The sequence below is a fragment of the Saimiri boliviensis genome, chromosome 21, assembly GCF_048565385.1.
Source record: "Saimiri boliviensis isolate mSaiBol1 chromosome 21, mSaiBol1.pri, whole genome shotgun sequence".
Classification (NCBI taxonomy): domain Eukaryota; kingdom Metazoa; phylum Chordata; class Mammalia; order Primates; family Cebidae; genus Saimiri; species Saimiri boliviensis.
The window spans coordinates 30,843,877-30,867,610 of NC_133469.1; the positions used below are offsets into that span (position 1 = coordinate 30,843,877).

Sequence of the window (23,734 nt, forward strand, 5' to 3'; positions counted from 1 at the left end):
CTAGTTTCTTTCACCATGGTTTTGTATTTTGTGTATTTGAATAAGTTATTGGGAGGGGAAAAAGTCAAGTAAGATACACCAAAGCAAAATCTGTGGCATTTAGCCAATCATTCCAAATGCTTTCAGTCTTTCAGTCTCTGTGACACTGCATTCTCAAATATATTTAATTTTTGGTTATCAATACCATAATAAATATTATCTTATTTATCAAAAGGTCACTTATTTAACTACCTCAACTATCTAAAACTTAGCCTAAAACCAGAAAGTATAGAGGGAGAACAAATCTCAAGCTTTTTGGGGTTTCTTAAGTTTAATAAGTAGATAGTTCATGGATCTACATGACAACAACATTACTTTCAGCAACATGGAAAGAAAAATAAAAACCATACAAAGATGGCATAAAATTATTTTAAAAGAAACAAAACATCAATCTGGGATCACTTAGTTAGAAATAAATAATTCTACATTCCTTAAAAGCTCCTAAAGGTTTACTGTGTTAGAGCAGTAGAATAATTCATGCTTGTGATAATACTGAGTAATCAGGAGAGGGTTAAATTATGCTTAGTACCTTCTGTTTAAGATGGCAGAAAATGCATAATCTATTTTAGAAAACTTCACCTAAAAAAATGGCTGGGTACAGCACAGCAGTGGCTCATGCCTATAATCCCAGCACTTTGGGAGACCAAGGCAGGCAGATCACTTGGGGTCAAGAGTTCAAGACCATCCCAGCCAACCTGGTGAAACACCATCTCTACTAGCCAGGTGTGGTGGCAAGTGCCTATAATTCCAGCTACTCAAGAGGCAGAGGTGGGAGGACCACTTGAACCCAGGAAGCAGAGGTTGTAGTGAGCCAAGATCGTACCACTGCCCTCCAGCCTGGATGACAGAACAAGACTCTGTCTCAAAAGAAAAAAATATATATGGTTGACATTTTCAAAAGGCTGACAGTTAAAGAATTAAATTTGAGTTACAAGTTCATAATGAATCCCCAAACACATTTTAGTCTTATTCTCAATATATATACCTACCAGTCCTACCCTCTTCCTAAATATTAGTTGAATCACAGTAAATTTCTATTTTTGTAGGTCAGAGACTGTTGCGCATAAGCAATTCACGTTCCAACCCAATATATTTATGAAAAAGATAAACAATAAAATTAAGTGGTTTACATTTTTTTCTTTTTCCATTCCACCCTTAATAAAACTAATTATTAAGCAGTAAAGGCTCAAACTCTACCAAAATGATCACGTATCCACCATCATTCACCGTGACATTTTCTTTTCAAAAAAACAACTCTTACTTAGCCTGAAAATCTCAACTCCACCAACACAGCTCCCAAAATATCTAATACATCTGGATTTCTTCCTTCCTTATTCCGTTCTACTATCTTTATAGGTTCAAGCCTATACACATTGAGTGTTTGGAAGAGTATGTGTCCAAACAATCAGTTCCCACAAAGACCTCCTGGCTCCCAACTCCACCAGACCCCATTCCAAATGTCAACTGCTCCCTAACTCAGACTTGCCACAACAACTGTGCTTCTCCAAGTCTCAGCCCCAGAATATGATGTAAATCTAAAATATTATCTCTCACAAAGTAGATGATGCTGGAAATGCAGGTGCATTCATGAATGACCATTGGCTTACTAACCAGATATAAGATAGATAAATTTCATTCTTTAATAGTTGAAATTGAGAGATAACTACCACCAAAAACAAGCTTATATGCAACTTTGACAACTGCCATCAAGCTTATTTCACATACTTTCTCTAAAAATGCTGTTTATTATACAGAAGGTGGAAGCCAAAAAACAATTTTATGTCTTTTCTTTAAATGCATGCAAAAAGGACAGAATACTCAAAATAACAGTGACAGAACACCCGAACAGAATACTCTAAATGGCAAAGCGTGCTGGAAAGGGAATACAGTTAAAGGATTCAGTCACGTAAGAATGTGAGAACTCCCCTTAGCCAGAAAAACCTAAAAATGGTGGACTAACAAGAAAGTTCAGGCCAAAGGCTTCCTATAAATCTGGAAATGTCAGTTAAACGATATAATTAGTATAGCTTTCAATAAAATGACATGGTTTTAGCACATCAATAAAAGCAAAGTCTTAAAGCTGAGACATACATTGTTATTAATGATATAATGAATTCACTGTAGAAGCTAAAGCTGACAGGGCCGGTCGGGATTTCAGGTTTTCCACAGCATGTCATCACTGTGACTGACTAGCAAAATGAAGGTGGCTGTTGGCGCCCTTTCTTGAAGTTGGGCCAATTAAACTCTGTAGCCGCTCACACTGGCAATGTTTACTGGGTAGCTCCTGAACAGTAAGGTGCCAACTCAGATTTCTTCATCACTGACTTCCTTCACTTCTTGTCAAGTCTATCGACTATTCCCAGCTTCTCAAATGTTCCTGGAAGTAGTTCTGTATAAATGACCATTCCCTACCAATTTTACAGAATAAAAAATATTTACGACTAAAGGGAATAAAGATTTATATATGTAATCCCAGCACTTTGGGAGGCCGAGGCGGGTGGATCACGAGGTCAAGAGATCGAGACCATCCTGCTCAACATGGTGAAACCCCGTCTCTACTAAAAATACAAAAAAATTAGCTGGGCATGGTGGCACGTGCCTGTAATCCCAGCTACTCAGGAGGCTGAGGCAGGAGAATTGCCTGAACCCAGGAGGCGGAGGTTGCGGTGAGCCGAGATCGTGCCATTGCACTCCAGCCTGGGTAACAAGAGTGAAACTCTGTCTCAAAAAAAAAAAAAAGATTTATATAATCATGGCACTCCTGCATTAATATCATGTGACCAATTGTAAGCTGTGTCACAAATAACTACAACTTTCCCATCCCCTCCCCATTTTTAATTGAGGGGAGGGTCACATAACACAGAATTAACCACTTAAAGTATTCAATTCAGTGGCATTTAGTGCATGCACAATGTTATACAACCACCACCTCATAACTGTGACTTTAATTTTAATAGGTACATAGCTAAGATTATCCCTTTAATGAGTCACCCTCACTACTAATGAATAAGTCACCCTCACTTATATGCAGTACGGCATTTCTGAGAGAGTGATAAATGGATAGAGATAATTTTGCAAGCTTAGCATTTCTAATAACTGGCAAGTAAGAGGATCACTGTGCATCTCATCCCATAAATACATTCACTCATTTAAACACTCATTCAATCAGCTCCTCCTCTGTACCTATGTCCTCAAAACTTTAAACTGATAGAGACAGACATACTGACAGCTTCAGTATGACTGTGGCCTCTACAAATGTAGTCAGAGGAGGGTATGGCCATCTATGCCTGGCAATAGAAGAACTGCTTATAGAAGGATTCACTAAGCAGGAGAAAGCTGAGTTAGTTCTTAAAGTATAACCAGTAACAAAAGGAAGGCAAATTAAGAAAAACATAAAGAGAAGGCATTCTACAAACTGGAAAGAAATGCCAGGTGTTGTGGCTCACGCCTGCAATCTCAGCACTTTGGGAGGCCAAGTCAGGAGGATAACAAGGTCAGGGGTTCGAGACCAGCCTGACCAATATGGTGAAACCCTGTCTTTACTAAAAATACAAAAATTAGCTGGGCATGGTGGTGTGCGCCTGTAATCCAGGCTACTCAAGAGGCTGAGACAGGAGAACCTCTTGTACCCAGCAGGCGGAGGTTGTAGTGAGCCAGGATCACTACACTGCACTCCAGCCTAGGCAACAGAACAAGACCCCATCTCAATAAAAGAGAAGAAAAGAAAAACAGGAAAGAAACTTAGTGCACCATGTCCAGCTAGACTATAGAGTATTATCATACTATGAGGAAAAACGTATTAAGCATTTTTTTATGCAAGGAACTCTTGTAAGCATTTTATATTATAAATGCAGAGTCACACTAAGAGCTACGCACCATTCACATTAAATCGCATACTTTGCTACGCACCATTCACATTAAATCGCTGACTTCTCTGAAGTACAGAGAGGTTAAGTAACTTGTCTACACAGCTACTGAGAGGCTGGCCTGGAATTCAAGCCCAGGCAGTCTAGCTTCAGAGTCCATCCTCTCCATCATGCTACAACCTATACTACAGTCTTCTTTATCATCATCTTCTTTTGAATAAAATTGTTTAAGGTAGATATTTTATGATGTAAACTACAATATGCCACAACACACTGAAAGTGAACAAATGACTTCAACAATGAGTGGACACCACTAAGAATCCCTTTGAGCTTTCAGCAAATGAAAGCTCAAGTGGCAAACTGTATCACAAGATTAGCAAAGCTTATTTTATTTCTTATTATTTTTATTTTTATTTTTTGAGACAGAGTGCCGCTCTGTCACCCAGGATGGAGCAGAGTGGTATGATCTCAGCTCACTGCAACCTCTGCCTCCTGGGTTCAAGCAATTCTCGTGCCTCAGTCAGCTGAGAAGCTGGGATAACAAGCATGCACCACTATTCCTGGCTATTTTTGGATATTTAGTAGAAGCAGGGTTTCAACATGTTGGCCAGGCTGGTCTTGAACTCCTAGCCTCAAGTGATTCGCCCACCTCGGCCTCCCAAAGTGCTGAGATTCTAGGTGTGAGCCACCACACCCAGCACTTACTCTTTTAGATTATAAAAATACATATAAACCTAAGTTCTCAGATGTTCCCATACCCAGTCATTTTCCTGCAACCATCCCCTGTCACCACAGCCCAGTGTGTGCTTATCCCACTTTACAGAACATTTACTAGACAAGGAAGAAATACAGGGCTTTAAGAAGGTGAGTAATATGAACAGATGTGCATTTTTTTTTGTTTGGGGTTTTTTGTTTTGTTTTGTTTTTCTGAGACAGGGTGTTGCTTTGTCACCCAGGCTGGAGTGCCATAGCACTATCACAACTCACTGCAGCTTCGACCTACTGGGTTCAATCATTTCTACCGCCTGAGCCTCCCATGTAGCTGGGACTACAGTTGTGTGCCAGTGTACCTGGCTAATTTTTGTATTTTTGGTAGAGATGCGGTTTTGCCATTTTAGCCTGTTGCTCAGGCTAGATGTGTGTGTTTTTAAACAATTACTTGGAAGGATAAGAAGGGAAAACAAGGGGAAAAAGAGATCAGAAAAAGAAAATTCATTAGGATGACATTTACAATAAATCCAGCAAGTGATAATGAGGCACTAACTACAACAGTGAGAAGTCAAACAGGAAAGATTAAGTGACTCCCCAAGGCCAAGAGTCAAGAGATCTGCCAAAACCAAAACCTGGGTTTCTTGGTGCACTGATCTGGGAATGGTGTATAATGGACTTCAAGAAAAACTACCATCATGAAATTTCTAAGACCTCTCTATATAACTGCTTTTGTCCACAATACTTCTTTTTTTTTTTTTTTTTTTTTTTTTGAGACAGAGTTTCGCTCTTGTTACCCAGGCTGGAATGCAATGGCGCGATCTCGGCTCACCGCAACCTCCGCCTCCTGGGTTCGGGCGATTCTCCTGCCTCAGCCTCCTGAGTAGCTGGGATTACAGGCACGCGCCACCATGCCCAGCTAATTTTTTGTATTTTTGTGGAGACGGGGTTTCACCATGTTGACCAGGATGGTCTCGATCTCTTGACCTCGTGATCCACCCGCCTCGGCCTCCCAAAGTGCTGGGATTACAGGCTTGAGCCACCGCGCCCGGACCACAATACTTATTTTTAAAGTCTGATTTTATACTATTAAACTGTGGCCCAAAATGAATAATATAGCAATACCAACTAGCACAGCATTCTGGTAAGTAACTAAGTAATTCAGTATAGGCATATTAAAATTTAAGACTTAGCCCTAAAATACAGAAACAAACTACTCCATCATAGAGAAAGTATAGGGACTTGAAATACTTTCTTTTGTAAAAGTAATAGGCTATTCTAAGACACAAATCTACAGGACATAATTCTCACAAATGAGCTTCCAAACAAGGCTTTTAAATGAAACTCCACCAGAGAAATCATTTGAGAAGCCAGATTCACATTTTATTAATGTGACAAGTATAACAAGATAAATATATCATATGACTCTCAAATGACATAATTAATGTAGCTTATGTGACATATTCCCATTAATGATCTTTTATTATGTGTGAATAGTAAAATAATATTAGATAAGCAATGAAAAAATCCAATCAGCAGCAGCTTTCCTAAAGGTTTTGACTGCAGTCTTATGTATACAGTGTTATCAGATACTAATCCTTGGATTTTAAAGAGCAGAAATAGCTTCAAAATTATAAACAAACATGTTCCTATGAGATGAGCATTTTAATTACTATTATTTCTGCAAATACAAGATAAAAATAATGTGATGGATCACACGGTCTCTTGACTAAATGTGAAAATAGGGGAAAGTATATTTTGCCAGGCCAATAGGGTTATATGAGTAAAAGAATCATGACACTGGATGGGGTACCTGATTTACAGAGCCTGTTACTATGTCTTAACCATGACTTCCACTGAGATTTTGCCAAGAGTGTGATTTCCCCCTCCCTAATATTATCTGCAAAAGATTAGAAATAAGTGACAAAATATTCTGGTTTTAACAGTCCACTACACTCTGCATCTATGAATCAACTGAAAGTGTAATGAGGAGGCAAAATATATACATAAATAGAGATACGTACACAAAGAGACAAAAAGATTACTACCAATAAAAGACAATCCATTTACAAAGGCACAGACTAAATGATCCATGAATTCAGAGGTAGGTAACACTAGTTTTGTTTTTTCAAAAGAAAAGGGGAGTGGGAAGAAGAGCACCTTGGTGGTAGTATCTAGAAGTGAGAAAGCAAAGCTGTGGCTACCTTTCATTTATTGGGATCATCTCAGCTTTACCTTTCTTTTATTTTTGAGACACAGTCTCGCTCTGTCGCCCAGGCTGGAGTGCAGTGGTACGATCTCGCCTCACTGTAACCCCTGCCTCCCCAGTTCAAGCAACTCTCCTGCCCCAGCCTCCCAAGTAGCTGGGACTACAGGCATGCACCAACATGCCCAGCTAATTCTTGTATTTTCAGTAGAGACAGAGTTTCACCATGTTGGTCAGGCTGGTCTTGAACTCCTGACCTTGTGACCCGCCCGCCTTGGCCTCCCAAACTGTTGGGATTACAGGCATGAGTCACCGCGCCTGGCCTCAGCTTTACCTTTCTTTGATAAAAATCTCTGGTCAGAAAAGTTCCCAAATAATATTGGTAAGTGACACATGTTTTGAAGTAAATAAGGCCTGGTTCAATCCTAGCTGTCACCCTACCATGCTATGTGACTCTGAGTAAGTCACTTGGCCCCTCTAAACCTCAGTTTGCTGATCTGTAAAATGCCAATTGTAACACCCCACTTCAGCGGGTAAGAATTAAATGAATGCATATGGACCAATTAAAGATGACTTAGCATAGAACAAGTGCTTTTAAAATTACAGCTGTTTATTTGTATGATACTAAATGCCATCCTTACCAAGACTGGGATAACTGCTCAGAATCTTGCTTTTTTATTTTAAATCACTTCATTGAGGTATGATAGGCATAGAAAAAGCTGTAGACATTTATTTTTTAATATTTATTATTATTTTTTGAGACAGTTTCGCTCTTATTGCCCGGGCTTGAGTGCAATGGCGTGATCTCAGCTCACTGCAAGCTCTACCTCCTAGGTTCAAGTGATTCTCCTGTCTCAGCCTCCTGAGTAGCTGGGATTACAGGCACCCACCACTAAGCCCAGCTAATTTTTGGTACTTTTAGTAGAGATGGGGTTTCACCTTATTGGCCTGGCTGGTCTAGAACTCCTAATCTCAAGTGATCCACCTGCCTGGGCCTCTGAAAGTGCTGGGATTACAGGCGTGAGCTACCATGCCCGGCCAGCTATACACATTTAATTTATACAATTGAATGAATTTGGATAAATAAGCATATACTTGTGAATCTTGCTTTTTAGGACAATTACATGGCTCTTGGTGGGAGATCTACTGTGCTCTAGAAGACTAGAGGTCCTCACTAGTCCTGGGGGCAGAACATGAGTAATTTTGTTCTAACGATTTCTTCGTGAAAAGGTTGCAAACCCTAACTGAATATTACAGGCTCACAACTTTAAAAACCTTGTTTTAGTATTTAGATTAATCCAGCAAGTAAGCAGAGAAAACAGAGGAGAGAGCTCCCCTTCAATCATACACCCTAGCTGCATGCTCGGTTAGAAACAAAGAAATCTAGAACCTATAATCACTCTCTTACAGTGAGCCTAGAATTTAGAAAAGCCAAAACTAGTAGTGACTGACAGGACACCATGATAGCGAGCTACCACAAATGCTGTTTGGGGCAGCACTCTTTAGATGATCTTCCTAACTTTGATAAAATCACATCAAAGCAGTATCACTTTTCATCTGTAGTGTAAATGGTTTTTATGAAACAGTTTGGTAAAACACATGGCATGTGACTATACCACTACAAATGTGTTAGCAGACCCAGCCAGAAACCATGGCAGTGATCTGATCATGTGAGTATTCTAGAAAGAGTAAGAAAATAAATCTAATATTTATAAAGACTTACTGGTGCCCTACCAGAGTGGGATATCTAATCTCTTCCAAGGGAGCTCCCATTTCCAATGTAGAAGCAAGAATTGCTCTCAAGCTACCACCAAATAATCATATGGTATTTGATGGCTCAGCTTATTTTTTAATCTATCAACTCTGCAGCATTGTATCTGGATCTTCACAACATGATGATATGAGATTATGAATACAGTGAATAAATATAACCTTCTGGTATAACAATTTAAGCATCACAGAGTGAGTAAATACTGCAGAGTGAATCCTAACACTTGCAACAGAATCTTCCAGAGTCCAGAAATCCACCTGACTGCCAAGAATAATACTTCCGTGGTTCAAGCAATACCAGTACCCAGAGGGGTTTCCACAGACATAACCACATGAGTTACTGCATACTGGGTAAAATAGAAAAAGCAGACGTTTATGAATGTACAGTTTGCAGACATCTTAAAACTACTCATAAACATGCAATTTACAAATATAGAAGAAATGGGGGACTTCAGGAATATGCAGCATCTGTTTAAATTGCTTAATTATATGGTTTCTTCTATGAGTTTTCCTCATTCTAACGGTCTGTATTGGGGGTGGGGGTGGGGGTGGGGAATACATGGGTCTCCCAACCAAAGTGAATGAAACCAATCTCACTGAAAGAAGCCCTGTGATGAGAACTATTATAACACATGAGAGATTCTTGACTTTAGGATGAGGAAGAAAAGACACAGGGTCAGAGGACAAAACCCCATCAATTAGATATCAAAGAAAACCTTTCAATTCACCAGGCTATGCTGAGGCAGGTTTGTCAGATTCTCTAGCAATAAAAAAAATGCACAGTATCTTCTCATGCACCTCACACACAATTTCTATTTCAGTTCTGATATAAAACACGGTATCACACATCGTGCCACAAAGAAAAGAGTCAGTTTAGCTAGTTCAAGTAAAAACCAGGCAGCTGCTAACAGAGACAGGTCAAGGTTGGGGAGGGCCACAGAATATTCAATTTGCTATGTTTTTCCTTCAGAAGAATGTCAATAAAAACCACGGCCAAATGAGGTATCTGAAGTTAAAAAGAAAAAAAAAAAAAAGTCCTGTTATGCAGTGAACCGCTGGGTTCACCTAACAGTTAGGGGCAGTCAGACAAGTTAGCAAAAGAGAGCCCTAACCAAATGTACAGCGGCCAACAACTTGAAGAAAGCTGTCTTTCTCCCTCGACATCCTAGGGTAGGGACCAGTCCCACATTTAGAAACATTATTTCTGGGACCAATAGCAATTTATTTTGATAGAACCACTGGATTTTTTTTTTCTTGAGTTCTCAACAAAGGAGCCATATTAGGAAATAATCTAGCAAAAAGCAAAGTGCCCCCTCCCCCTTTTCCCCATGATCGATTCACACACGCTGGTGCACGCTGACACGCACAGACACACGCCCGTGCACAATGGCCAGCACAGGAACTCGCACGGGCCCACGAGGCCTCAGGAGCCCGGTAGGCTGAAGGCTCGGGTATGGCCAGCCCCAAGGCATCAGGCAGGAGGCCCCTCGGCCCGCAGCCCCGGAACCAGCTGCTGGGCTGGTGTGCTGGGGCTGCTCGCCCCCCAGCGGGGCCCTGGGGAAACGGCTGCCAGCGGCTCAGAGCCTTTTAACCCCTTGGGGAAATAGGTGTTATAACACCCACCTGCGGGGCCTGGTCAGGGGTGCAGCCTCGAATGCCCCCCCTTCCCTGCCACGGGGCAACACTTAGCAGCTCTTGGCTGGCTCCCGCAAAGCTGAATCTTGTCGCTGTCTGCACAGGACTTCTAAAGCAAACGGGTGTTTCTGAGCTGTCACCCCTGGGGGTCCAAGCATACCAAGAAGGAAAAACTTAGAGGGCAGTAGATGCAGACTAGACTTGGTAACTCGTCCCTAAGGGACTGAGACAAGTCCCAAAGGGACCAGGGCTGCTTGGACCAGCTGGCCCAGCGAATTACGGAAGGGGTGGAGGGATCTGAGGGCAACCGCCCCATGTCCTCTTCCCTGGGTCAGGGACTGGGGCCCGTCGTCCCCACTCCAGGACACTTACCTTCTTCCGGGGCTGCCATTTCATCATATTTGTACAGCCGATACGTGGAACATCAAGATGTTGGCTGGGGGCTGGGGGCAGATGCAGGGCAGCGACGACTGCAAGTCATGCTGCCTCCCTCCCACCCCCTAATTCTTTCCCATATTCACTGCGAAGGGAAAAGCCCCAGGAGAGTCCAGTCTTTTCGCCTTCAGTTCAATGAAAAGTATCCCCAAACCAGGAACACACTTCCCACCAGGCTAGGAAGTCCCAGCAGCCACCGGCGTACTCCTGCCAGAGCGGGGCATTTTCCCGGCCAGCGCCTGCAAAAGGAGCCTGCGGCAGGGGGTCTCCAAGCTGGCTGCAGAGACCCTCCCTCAGAGAAGAGACTGAGAACGCGAGCTGCTACAGAATCCCAACCGGGCTTCTGCCATCCAAACCCCTTTTGGCGATTTCTCCTCTTCTCAAAAAAGATCAGACAAGCAATCAAACCCTCACGCGCAGCCTGGAGCAATTCCCACAATTCTGGGTGTATTTCTCGTTTGTAAAATTTAGCAAAGAAAATTCCAAAGATCTGTAATCAGAGCTTCTTTACGCTGTTTTCGCTTCCTTCTTGGATAACTTGGGAAAAGGATCTGCCCTTCTCAAAATGCCTACCTTCCCTGAACACTGTAAATAGGAAAACTTGGTTTGTGTGTTTAGATTTTTTTTTTTTTAATTCCCAAGAACCTTAGTGGGGAAAGGCTGGAAGGAAATCCTGCAAGAACCCAACTCCACAGCTCAGTCTGCACTAATGACTTCCTTCCCTTCAGTGTGAGCACAGCCAGCCTAGCTCCAGCCACACAGAGCAAACGGTTTCTGGGTCTTAGTGCCACGACATCTGCTCCAACACAAAAAGTAAAGCATGCAGTTTCAGAGGCACCCAACAGCTCCTAAGGAATCAAAGCCAAAAACACCTACGTGGTCAGGAAATCATTTTAAGACATACTTAGACTTGTAAGGCAGTTATATCTAGAGAGAAAAAGGAAAAGGAAGTACTCTAGGCTACAATCTTAATTTCTGATTTGAAGAAAAAAGATTTTAAGTATCTTACAGAATAAAATATTTTAATCAAGAATTTTACCCCCAATGAACTTTAATAGATTCCATTTCCTTCTCTAAATTTAGAACTTATTTCATTACTATAAAAACTATTTCTATGGGGATTGAGTTTCATTCATCTTTGTGAAATTACTTCATCCTATTTAAGGAGATACATCTATAAATATAAAAATATTATGTAATTCTACTATTAAGTATCATCCAACAACATGTCTATCAACTCCTAATCCACCATAAAATTGTTTTGATAGCTGGAATATAGCAGGTAAACTACTAGAATACCAACTGATATGCATTATAACAGTAACTGATGTACCAATGTTCCAACCATGTTTAACTTATTACACTCCGACTTCTATACGCATCCCTAGGATTGGCTAATGTGGGAGATTATATGCAAATTGATCACTATATCAGTATAAGTAAGTCATTAAAACAGTATAATAAGAAAACAGTTAATGCAAAGGGATTGCTTTTGAGTTGTTTTCCATGCCTGAAAACCTGAAATTCAGTAGAGAGCATTATCTTTATAATAATCATATTATAACAATTTTAGCTGAATGAAGAGGTACTATTTATTGAGCCACTAGTCTATGCTAGAACCTATGCCTACATTCATTATCTCACAGCCCTGCAAGGAAGGTCTAATTGTTCCATTTCTCAGATGAGAACACTTAAGATTCATAGCACTCATTTACTCAACCAAAACCACACATGTAGAGCGTAGTGGGGCTAGAATTCAGACCCACAATGACCCTACCAGAGCTTATGCCTTTTCCAAGACATGCATCATGGCTACATACCAACTCCTCATCTGAATAAACTTACTAAGTACCAATGACTTAAGCACCTATTATTTCACTGCCAGTCCCTGTTCCAAGTACTGGAAATATGAGTAATATGTTGTCCCTGCCCTTGAGAAGATTACATAACTGTAGGCAGCAGTCACAAATAACTCCAATACTCTGTATATATCTGACATATCAAAATCATTCTGCACAACTTTATTTGGATATGCTACTAGCATAGAAAGGTCAATAAATTCCAAACCAAATTCATCAATTTACTCTAAAATTAGTTTCTCTTCCCAACTTCCCTTTCTCTGTATACAACACCATTTATTCTTCCAGGATCACAAACTAAAATCTAAACATCATTCCTTATGTGTAATCTATCACCAAGTCCTCTCTCTTATTTCTTAGACATCGCAAATTCCTACTGCTGACATCTGAAGCCAGAACCTCACAAAACAAAGATACATTAAGAACCAACTAGGTGCAAAACATCATTTAGGATAGAAAGGTTTAAAACTAAGTCCTTATGCTAGAGAGAGTTACCAAGAAGTTAGGATGGAACCAAAAACCTGTAAGAAGACAACAAGGCACATACTAATTAGTCAGTTAAGCAATATCTGAGTTATGTGGTCAGTAACTTCAGGTTCTCCAGGAGTTACCAAGGATAAATCAACCAAAACAGAGATGGTCAAGGAAGACGTCACAAAGGAACTTCAAGTAAAAATTCAGAGGAGGTGCAACTTATTCTGGAGCCAAAAGCCAAGGTGCTTACCACAGCCTGTAATGCCCTTCAGGGTCTGGACCCCTCCACTGTTCTGAGCTCACCTTTTACCCTTTTCCTCTTCCCTTACTCAGCACCTGCCATGCTGCCCTCTCACTGTCCCCTGAACATGCCAGCCACACACTTGTGCTCTCTGCCTGGATCACTCTTCCTCCAAAGGCCCTCCTGGCTCCCTCCCTAAGTCCCTCCAGGACTCTGTTCAGATATCATACAGAAAAGCTGTCTCTCACAATCTCACCTAAGATAATACACACTATGACCCTCATGCTGTTCCTTTCTACCCTACTTACCCTGTTGCATTTTCCTTCTTAGCCCTTATGACATATACATCTACACACATACACACACACACACACACACACACACACACACACACGTATTTCTAAAATGTTCATTCACTTCACAAGAACATAAACTCCAAGGGAGCAGGGACTTGACTCTGTTATAATATCAACACCCAGTGAGCAGTGTCTGACACACAGAAGGCAGGCAATCAATCAATCCTTATTGAATGAAACAATAAAATAAATAGAAAAAAGATAATGAAGAGAACAGTGTAAGCAAAGGAGGCAGACATATGTAAGATGTATTCAAAATGCAAAATACTGACTCACTATCTAAAATATAAGTATGGGAATGTTAGAGGCAGGGACTTTGTCTTGTTCAACTTTGTAATCCCTAGTGCCTAGAACAGTACCTGGAACAGAAGAGGTACTCAATATTTATAAGGCAAAAGAATGAATGGGGTATGGGGTGGGAGGATGGAGAATGAATACTGAATAAATTCCATTCCATATAAAGTAAAGATACTTTGGCAAGAACCAAAGATACTTTGTTGGAACCAAATGGCTGGGAACACTGACTATAAGGCAATATAGTTTGAACGTTTATCCCCTCCAAATCGCATGTTGAAATATAATCCCCAATGTTGGAGGTGGGGCCTGGTGGGAGGTTTGGGTCATGGGACTGGATCCCTCATGAATGGCTTGGTGCTATCCTCACTCAAGAGTTCACTTGAGATCTGATTGTTTAAAACAGTGTAGCATATCGCTGTTCCCACTCTTGTCACGTGATGAACCAGCTCCCACTTTGCCTTGGGCCACGATTATAAACTTCCTGAGGCCCTCACCAGAAGCAGATGCTGGTGCCATGCTTCCTGTATAGCCTGCAGAACCAAAAGCCAATTAAACCTCTTTTCTTTGAAAATTACCCAGTCTCAGGTAATTTATAGCAATAAACAGTCATTTATAGCAGTGCAAAAACAGAATAACAGATAAAGCAAAGAAATTTGGACTTTATCCTGTAGGATGCAGAGCACTGATAATATGAACAGTAGGAAAAGGGCACAGTTGAAATTGCATTGTTAAGCAATCTAATATATAACAAAATATTAACTATGATTTTATGGAGTTGTTTTTCTGAAAGCTCTGTGCATGATTTAAATGCTTATTATGACCATTTGACAGAAAACAACACTGAAATTCAGTGGACCTAAGTAACCCTTGCAATGCCACAGAGCCAGTCAATGGCAACAGAAGAGCTATAATCCAGGGCTCCTGCTTATAAACCACTGCCTGAGTGAGGGCGAGGAACCTAAAATTGTTTTAGGACTTAAGAGAGATGTTTTCACATTTTTTTTTTTTTTTTTTTTTTGTGAGACAGAGTTTCGCTCTTGTTACCCAGGCTGGAGTGCAATGGCGTGATCTTGGCTCACTGCAACCTCCGCCTCCTGGGCTCAGGCAATTCTCCTGCTTCAGCCTCCAGAGTAGCTGGGATTACAGGCACGCGCCATCATGCCCAGCTAGTTTTTTTGTATTTTTAGTAGAGACGGGGTTTCACCATGTTGACCAGGATGGTCTCGATCTCTCGACCTCGTGATCCACCCACCTCGGCCTCCCAAAGTGCTGGGATTACAGACGTTTTCACATTTTAAACAGCTTCTGACTTGCTACATAGCAAAAATTTTCAGAAACGGAAGGCAAGTAACATAAATAAGTGAAACAGAGACAGACTTAAAAGGGAATTGTGAAGATTGTAAACCTAAAGATACATGAATCATGTCAAAAGGGGCAACTGAGGCCGGGCGTGGTGGCTCAAGCCTGTAATCCCAGCACTTTGGGAGGCCGAGGCGGGTGGATCACAAGGTCAAGAGATCGAGACCATCCTGGTCAACACGGTGAAACCCCGTCTCTACTAAAAATACAAAAAATTAGCTGGGCATGGTGGCGCGTGCCTGTAATCCCAGCTACTCAGGAGGCTGAGGCAGGAGAATTGCCTGAACCCAGGAGGCGGAGGTTGCGGTGAGCCGAGATCGCGCCATTGCACTCCAGCCTGGGTAACAAGAGCGAAACTCCGTCTCAAAAAAAAAAAAGGGGGGGGGGGAGGGGCAACTGCTAAGCAACTCAATTGATGTGATTTAGAAATATCAGTTCAGCAGTATCAGATCCTCTAAATTTTCATGAGAAGCTAAAAATTTCCTGATTTTTAACTGTTTGCTCAAAAATTCTAAAGCATCCTAATAGGCCAAACAAAACATGCCTATAGGGCTAAATTCCATCTGGAAATCCTAATTTGTGACTGCTGATTTAAACCACTCAAGGCTTCAGTTTCTCATACGAAAATTAAGAGACCCAGTAGTTCCTAATCTGTTGGGGTGGTTTTTCTGAATGCATCTGTGAATCCATATGCTTACCACACATGGTCTATAGACTGAAGAGCAATCTCTTAGGCTCAGATGTTCTTGGACTTAATATAAAGTTATTTAAACTGGGGGTGGGAATAGGGAATCTGAGAACAGTAAACTGTATCAAGAAAGGAGAAAATATATTTATGTTTCTGTAGAAAGAATCAATCTAAAACTTCAAAGTGATGCAAGGCTTTAAAATGGTTTTCAATTTTTTAGGTTTATTTCCTTTGGGTCACTTATTTGTAATCTATACAGCACTTCTTTCTCTGCTGTATGGTGAGTGTTATGGCTTTTATTTAATAGGTACCACTAGACAGAGGACTATTACCTAAAAGCCTTTAAATACCCACACCATCTTAAACCATGTTATTTTTTCTTCTTTCTTTTGCTTAATCCAAATTGAATCTGTATTTACACCTGAAATATTTACAGAATTACTATTGTATCAATATATTTTTTTCTATTAGGAATACTTATATAGAACTACTAAGCCAGCATAGTTCAGAATGTTAAAATTTAACATTATTGTTTCAAAGATCCAACATCAAACAGTAATTACACATTTTGCCAGGTATGTAGGTATTTTTACATCTCCTTCATTTTTTAACATAGCACTTTGCAGGTCACGTCTCTAAATGCAAATACTGTAAAACAGTCTATTAAAATAGTACTTTACTCAATAACTACTTGCCTATTCAAATCTGAACAAAAACAAGAAAGAAAAAATGAAGAAAACACATCTTTTTCCATTGTAAATTTCTTCAAGATTTCCTAAGGAGTGATGTATCTGACACTGATCAAAGGGTAAATGCCTGAAAAGGCTAGACTCATACTTATTTATATTTATTGTGTTTTAAGAGAATATTTAACTCAATGTGAAAAGTATTTGAAAAATACATTACTTTTCCTACAGACCTCTAAATTATGTTCAAGTATCTAAGGAGGTGTTAAGAAAATAAAGAGGCAATGGATAGAAGTGTATTTAACACCAAAAAAATGTTGCCTCATTAGTGATATTTCACACAGGTGGATAATCTGAGCATATCAAGGCCTCACTTTGCTAGAAAAGATATTAAAATAACTTGTTGGAGGAAGAATTCTGCCACACAGCCCAGGTGATGCAGGACCATGCTCCCATTCCCCTAGCAGAAAATTGCTACAGATCACTCCACAATATTCAAAGCAGATCACCACTGACCTTACCCATCTCACTTCCTTCTACTATCAGGCGACTCCAGACAGGCTAAAGTTCCACTCTGTAAATTCAACACATTTACTGAGTACTCATTATGTATAAAGGACTGTTGTAGACACTGTGAGAAAAAACAAAAAGGAATCAGATGACTTTGCCCTTGAGGAGGCAGTAGTCTGGTAGAGGTCGAAAGAGAAGACAGGTACACAACTAATAAAAATAATAATAACAATAGCAGCTAACATTGACTGATCTTTCCATTTGTCTGACTCTTAGGAGCCCAACTGTTAGCCAAGCTAAATGCTAGAAGAACGGGAATAACTAGTAGCATATTCTCTCATTAAGACCAAGTAAGCCCTAAAAAGTAATTAGGTCTAACTGTGGTAACTGAGAAAGGTTTCACGGGAGAGGTGACACAGTATTCTTTCAACAAGCGGGGAACACAGCATGAACCAAAACATGGAGGTATGAAAGTATGAGCTATATTAGCAAGCACCTAATAGATCTGCAATCTATAATGCAAGGCAAGCTATGATGACCTTTGGAAGACTGTGAACGCTATTCTCTTAACAATACAATAACAGCTTTCATTTATTATGTACATGTCAAGCATTGAAATTATTTTTTTTTATTTCATTGAAATAACATCTTCCTGACACTCTTATGAAGAGAAACTATTATTATGCCCATTTTACAGGAGAGGAAGCTAAGGCTAAAGAATTAAGTAATTCCCAATGTATCATGGCTAGAAAGAAGAAAGGAAATTGAAGTCAGTCAGATCCAAAGCCTTGTTTTTAACTTCTGACTTAGAATACAATGATAAGCCACCACAAGATTTTAATTAAGGTACTGGCAAATCTATCTGAGTTTTATGCTGATAATTCTGCAAGTACTGTAAAGGATAGAAAGAAAAGGAAAACTATAAAGACAAGAAGGCCAAATAAGTTTCTGTTGGAACAGAGCAATAAGGAATGAGGAGGTCCTGAATTAGGGCAGCAGAAACAGAAAAAGGACCTTTTTGAGAGACATTTCACAAGTAAAACAGGTTCTAAGAGCCTGTTTCATGAAAGGAACCAAGAAGGATTTAAAGGTGATCCCCAAATGTTTCACTGTCAGTTAGAAAAAGAGAAACTCCGCTAACTGAAGTGCAGGTCACAGAAAAAAGTTGGATATTGAATTCTGTTTAAGACTTGTAGGATCTAAGGTACTGAGAGGCACAGAGACGTGAAGTAGGCAGAGGTATGACCTACAGTTAAGGATATATATTGATGTAGATATAGATATAGAGTATCAGTAAATAGGTAGAGCTATAAGGAGATGGGGGTCATTCACATGATAATGATTACGTATATAAAGCCCTAGGTTTAAAAAAATTCTTCCAGTGATGAAGTTTGGAGCAAGAAGAATTTTAAAAGGAGAAAAAAAGAGAGATCATATAATTGAGTCTTGAGCAATACCATACTTCTAAATACAAGCTACTTCACTGCCAGATGGAATGTAAGACCTATCCAGTTTCCTAAGGCAGCAATTTTTATTTGGCCAACACTACATGGTTCAAACCCTAGATCCACTATTTACTAGCTGTGTGCTCTTGTGTTACTTCATTTTTCTGTACCTCAATTTATAACTCTGTATCTGGAGATAACAATAGCAACTACCTATGATTTTTGAGATTAAATTATGTATGTAATTATCCACACACAAGAACACACATAATATATCCTATACATAAGATAATCCTATATATTTAGTATTGTTACTCTATTTGCTATCTTACTATGCTAACACTGAATTTTTTTTCCTCTTTCTTCATCATTCCATGGACTTTTTACAAATTACAAGGGCTGCAAAGTACCTGAACTAATGCTCATGCATTTCAGTGGTATAATCATTTTTCTAATGGGATTTCTGTTTCTGTCCATGACAGAGCAACTGAGACTAGGCTTACTCTCCTAACATTACTAAAAAACTGGATAAAATAAAGGAAAAATACTACTTTCCAAGTGTTTCAGACAACAGGCAGCACAGTACTATGAACCTTGACGGAAACAAAACGAATGACATGAGCCCTATGATCACTCTTGGCTTTCTGCCTGGAGGCCCTTTCCAGACCTCAGGGCAGGAAAGGGATCCCAAACAGAGCAAAAGGATCTTGCTGAGTTGAGAAAACAGAGATCAGAATTTAAGGAGGACAAAAGTAGCTGGAACATTCAGAGTACAGAATTGGAGGGGGCTACACAGACCTGACACTCCAGAAATCGGCACAGGAATCCTCTTAGGTTTTGGCTGAACACTAAATTGGCCAACATATGGTAAAACTCCACAAGGCAAAGTGGAAGCCGTAAGCTGACCATCTGCCAGAGCTAATCAGAATTGCCAAGACTTCCAAGTTCAACAAGCCGGAGTGACGGGATATATTAAATACCTAGGACATTCAGTAGAGACCTCAGAAAGATCATGTCTGCACAGAAGGAGTAAACTAGGCCAGACTAAAGTGTACTCTTAACTCACTTAACAAAGCTTACAAACCAACGTTGAAAGGTTCAATACTCTTTGAGGGAAGACAACAAAATCCAGTACTCAATGAAAATGTCCAGCAATCATTTTCCAATGATGCTTATGAAAGAACATAGGTGTTAGCCTGAAAATACATTAAGTCCATTATCAACAGGTTCTTGGAACTGCAATTTTAAAGAGAACAACATACAGCAGGTCCTCAAATAATGTCTTTTATTCAACATCATTTTTATAATGTTAATGAGAAAAAGAATTGGTTTCATTATACATTAGTTCACTTAAAGTCACAGTTTCCAAGAACCTATCAACAATGTTAAGTGAGGATTTACCGTACTTACTTGTTATCCCTTTGGCAAGCAGTTAGTCTTCACCATAACCATACTATGACTATGTCATAAATTTTCTTATAAATCAGATTAATGGATTGTAATACCTTTGGCTACAATCTTTTCTCTATCAGGTAGCCACAGCTACAGTGCAAGTGTAATTTTGCTATTATATAGTTAATCTGGGGAAATTTCAGTATGTCATACTTAATTAAAACTTATCTAGAAGGCTGGGCGCGGTGGCTCACGCCTGTAATCCCAGCACTTTGGGAGGCCTAGGTGGGTGGATCACGAGGTCAAGAGATTGAGACCATCCTGGTCAACATGGTGAAACCCCGTCTCTACTAAAAATACAAAAAATTAGCTGGGCATGGTGGTGCATTCCTGTAATCCCAGCTACTCAGGAGGCTGAGGCAGGAGAATTGCCTGAACCCAAGAGGCGGAGGTTGCAGTGAGCCAAGATTGCGCCATTGCACTCCAGCCTGGGTAACAAGAGCGAAACTCTGTCTCAAAAAAAAAAAAACTTATCTGGAATGGATTCAGTAGTCACATATTTGGGCCAGAATATACAGCTTTGGATTTATTAACTTTTCCAAAGAAACCCTGAGTATGCAGTGGTAGTGACTGTGTGTATGTGTGGTTTTTTTTTTTTTTTAAATATGTAGGTTTAATTAAAGATGCCTGAACTGGAGGCTTATTGACTTGTGTGTTTTTAACCAAAAGAGGCTGTATTTCTCTGGCTATGGTGAAAGAGACATAGGGAAAATGGATCTCTTCTCAATCTTAGAGGAAGAAACAGAACATGGGAAAATAAGATAGGAATAAAATATTATTTTTTGTTTTTTTGAGATGGAGGCTCACTCTGTCGCCCAGGCTGGAGTACAATGACACAATCTCGGGTCACTGCAACCTCTGTCTCCCTGGTTCAAGCAATTCTCCTGCCTCAGCCTCCTGAGTAGCTGAGATTACAGGCGCCTGCCACCACACCCAGCTCATTTGTTTATTTTTAGTGGAGAAGGGGTTTCACCATGTTGGCCAGGCTGGTCTCAAACTCCTGACCTCAGGTGATCCACCCTCCTCGGCCTCCCAAAGTGCTGAGATTACAGGCATGAGGCACCACACCCTGTGGGATAACATACTCTTGAACTGCATCTGGAGGCCCTCTAATGAATTCTTGCTTAACTCTACAATTATGAATTCATAAGCAATCAAGTGCATTATATTCACAAAACTGAAATATGGACATGGCATTAGAGAATAACCATAGTCATTTTGTAGGGGAATGAGGTGGGGGGTTAGGGAGGTACATTTTTACAGTTGTTAAAATGCCTAGCATCAGAATTGCCATCCTCTGTTTTGCGGAACTTCCCCATTATCTGAGTCTTGGTGGAATATAAAGGATATCTCATGAAAGCAACCAAAAAGTTCAGATAATTATTTTCCTCTACCATCTGAGTCAGGATGAAGACACAACACCTAGGCTCAGTTCTTTTTGTTTTTTTTTGAGACGGAGTTTCGCTCTTGTTGCCCAGGCTGGAGTGCCATGGCGCGATCTCAGCTCACCGCAACCTCTGCCTCCTGGGTTCAGGCAATTCTCCTGCCTCAGCCTCCTGAGTAGCTGGGATTACAGGCACGCGCCACCATGCCCAGCTAATTTTTTTGTATTTTTAGTAGAGATGGGGTTTCACCATGTTGACCAGTATGGTCTCGATCTCTTGACCTTGTGATCCACCCGCCTCGGCCTCCCAAAGCGCTGGGATTACAGGCTTGAGCCACCGCGCCCGGCCCTCAGTTCTTTACCAGAACGTTGAATGTAAAGCAAGTGACACAAGGAATAGTGGCAGAGAAAAACTGCTCTGGAAGTAGCCATAGCAACATCCAGTTTCTAGGGTCATCAGTGCCAGAGGATCTCATGAGGTATCCTGTATTCAGCTCCAACAGTGATGGCTCAAGTTCTGGTAGTCAGGATACAACAGTTGCAACACATAGTTATGGATGAGATCCAGGTACCTGTTTTCCCTTGGATTCTGCCCATTATCTAACCTGATTTGCCAGTCACCTTAATGATTCTATAAGCCACCCAATATTTTTTCAATAAAGTCTCCTTTTGACAAAAACAGTCACAGTTGCTTTCTGTTACTTGTACCTCAGAAGTCTGACTAGCAAGAGACTTTTGATTTTGCTTATATTAAAACACAAATTTTTCTTGCATGAACATATTCACAGGTCTTCCATCCTCTTTTCTGTCTATAATTACTTCTCAAAGATTCAGCCAGTCTCAAGCCTCTAACTACCATCTCTTAATTCACGACTGCCATATTTATGCCTCAAAAACCCACTTCTCTGCTGAGCTCCAGACTTGTAACTGCCTACCCAACATTTCCGCTAAGATGTCTAACACATATCTCAGACTTACACAGCCAATGAATCTTGTCCTTCTTCAGTTTTATCTCAAGTAATGGCATCTCTATTCATCCGGCAACTCAGGCCAAAATTTTATAGTCCCCTTTGATTCTTCTCCTTTCATGACGTCAACATCCAGTCCACTAGCAAGTCCTCAGCTCTCTCCCTACAAAACCTAATCCAAATCCTCACACTTTATCATCACCGTTACCCCTTTCTCTTGAGCAAGAGAAGCCATCAACATCATCTGGACTACTACAACATCTTCCACTCTGCCTCTTGTGATGCAGGCTCTTGGTGGAGCCAGGATGATCTTTCTATAAATTAGGTGGTACATTCGCCCCTGTTTAAGACTCGCTTAAGGTTTCCCTTTGCACAAAAAATAAAATCCAAAGGTTTTAACATGGCCTACAAGGTCATACATGATCTAGCCTCTACTTTTCACCCTCATTTTTTTTTTTTTTTTTTTTTTTTTTACCATACCTTCCCTTAACTGTGATGCAGCTATACTTGCCTTCTTCGGCTTCCTTTATGACCTTCTTAATTGCAGTTATGTCTGCCTGGAATACTCTTCCTGCAGGATAGGCATTTCTTTTTCCACATGCAAGTTTCTTTTCAAATAGCAAGCTCCCAGAGAGGGTATCCCTGACCAAAATTAACCTACCCCACAACTACAAATAATTACATACCCTATTACTTTCATTTGTCTTCTTCAAATCACTTATTACAATTTGAAATTACATTATTTACTCATTTAACCTCTGTGCACCCAGTAGCTTATAAGCTCTATGTAGTGCTATCTGTATTTTTCTCCACTGTAAATCCAATCTCACTCCTATAATCCCAGCATTTTGGGAGGCTGAGGCAAGCAGATCGCCTGAGGTCAGGAGTTCAAGACCAGCCTGGCCAACACGGTAAAATCCGATCTCTACTAAAAATACAGAAAAATTAGCTGGGTCTAGTGGCAGGTGCCTGTAATCCCAGCTACTGGGAGGCTGAGGCAGGAGAATCACGTGAACCTGGGAAGCGGAGTTTGCAGTGAGCCAAGATTGCACCGTTGTACTCCAACCTGGGCAACAAGTACAAAACTCTGTCTCAAAAAAAAAAAAAAAATTCCCAGTATACTAAGTACTCACTAAATATTTATTAAAGAATTGAATACATACAATGTTGGTTATATAAGACTAAATACATAGAATTTCCTTTTGCAATAAAATGTTCAGCTTGGCATTTATTCACTTATCAAGGGGTAAATATCTTCATTCTTGAAAGATATACTCTCTTAAGTAATACAAAAAGAGGGTTCATTCCCCTTTAGACAGTATTACGCACAGGAGTAAGTCAAAAGATACTGAACTA

At 40.3% G+C, this 23,734-nt stretch overlaps 1 protein-coding gene across 3 annotated transcripts in view; it reads right to left on the reverse strand.

Moving 5' to 3' along the window:
* The window catches only part of TTC28 (tetratricopeptide repeat domain 28), a 692,319-nt gene that overhangs the window by 448,392 nt on the left and 220,193 nt on the right, over nt 1-23,734 (reverse strand). Inside the window, exon 1 of one of the 3 annotated variants that reach the window (XM_074390787.1) lies at nt 10,597-15,011. The exons of the other annotated variants lie outside the window; for them this stretch is intronic. Coding sequence (XP_074246888.1) covers nt 10,597-10,623 — 27 coding nt within the window. The 5' untranslated portion in view covers nt 10,624-15,011. Of the gene's footprint in view, nt 1-10,596; nt 15,012-23,734 lie in introns of those variants that run through there. 3 annotated transcript variants of the gene reach the window in all.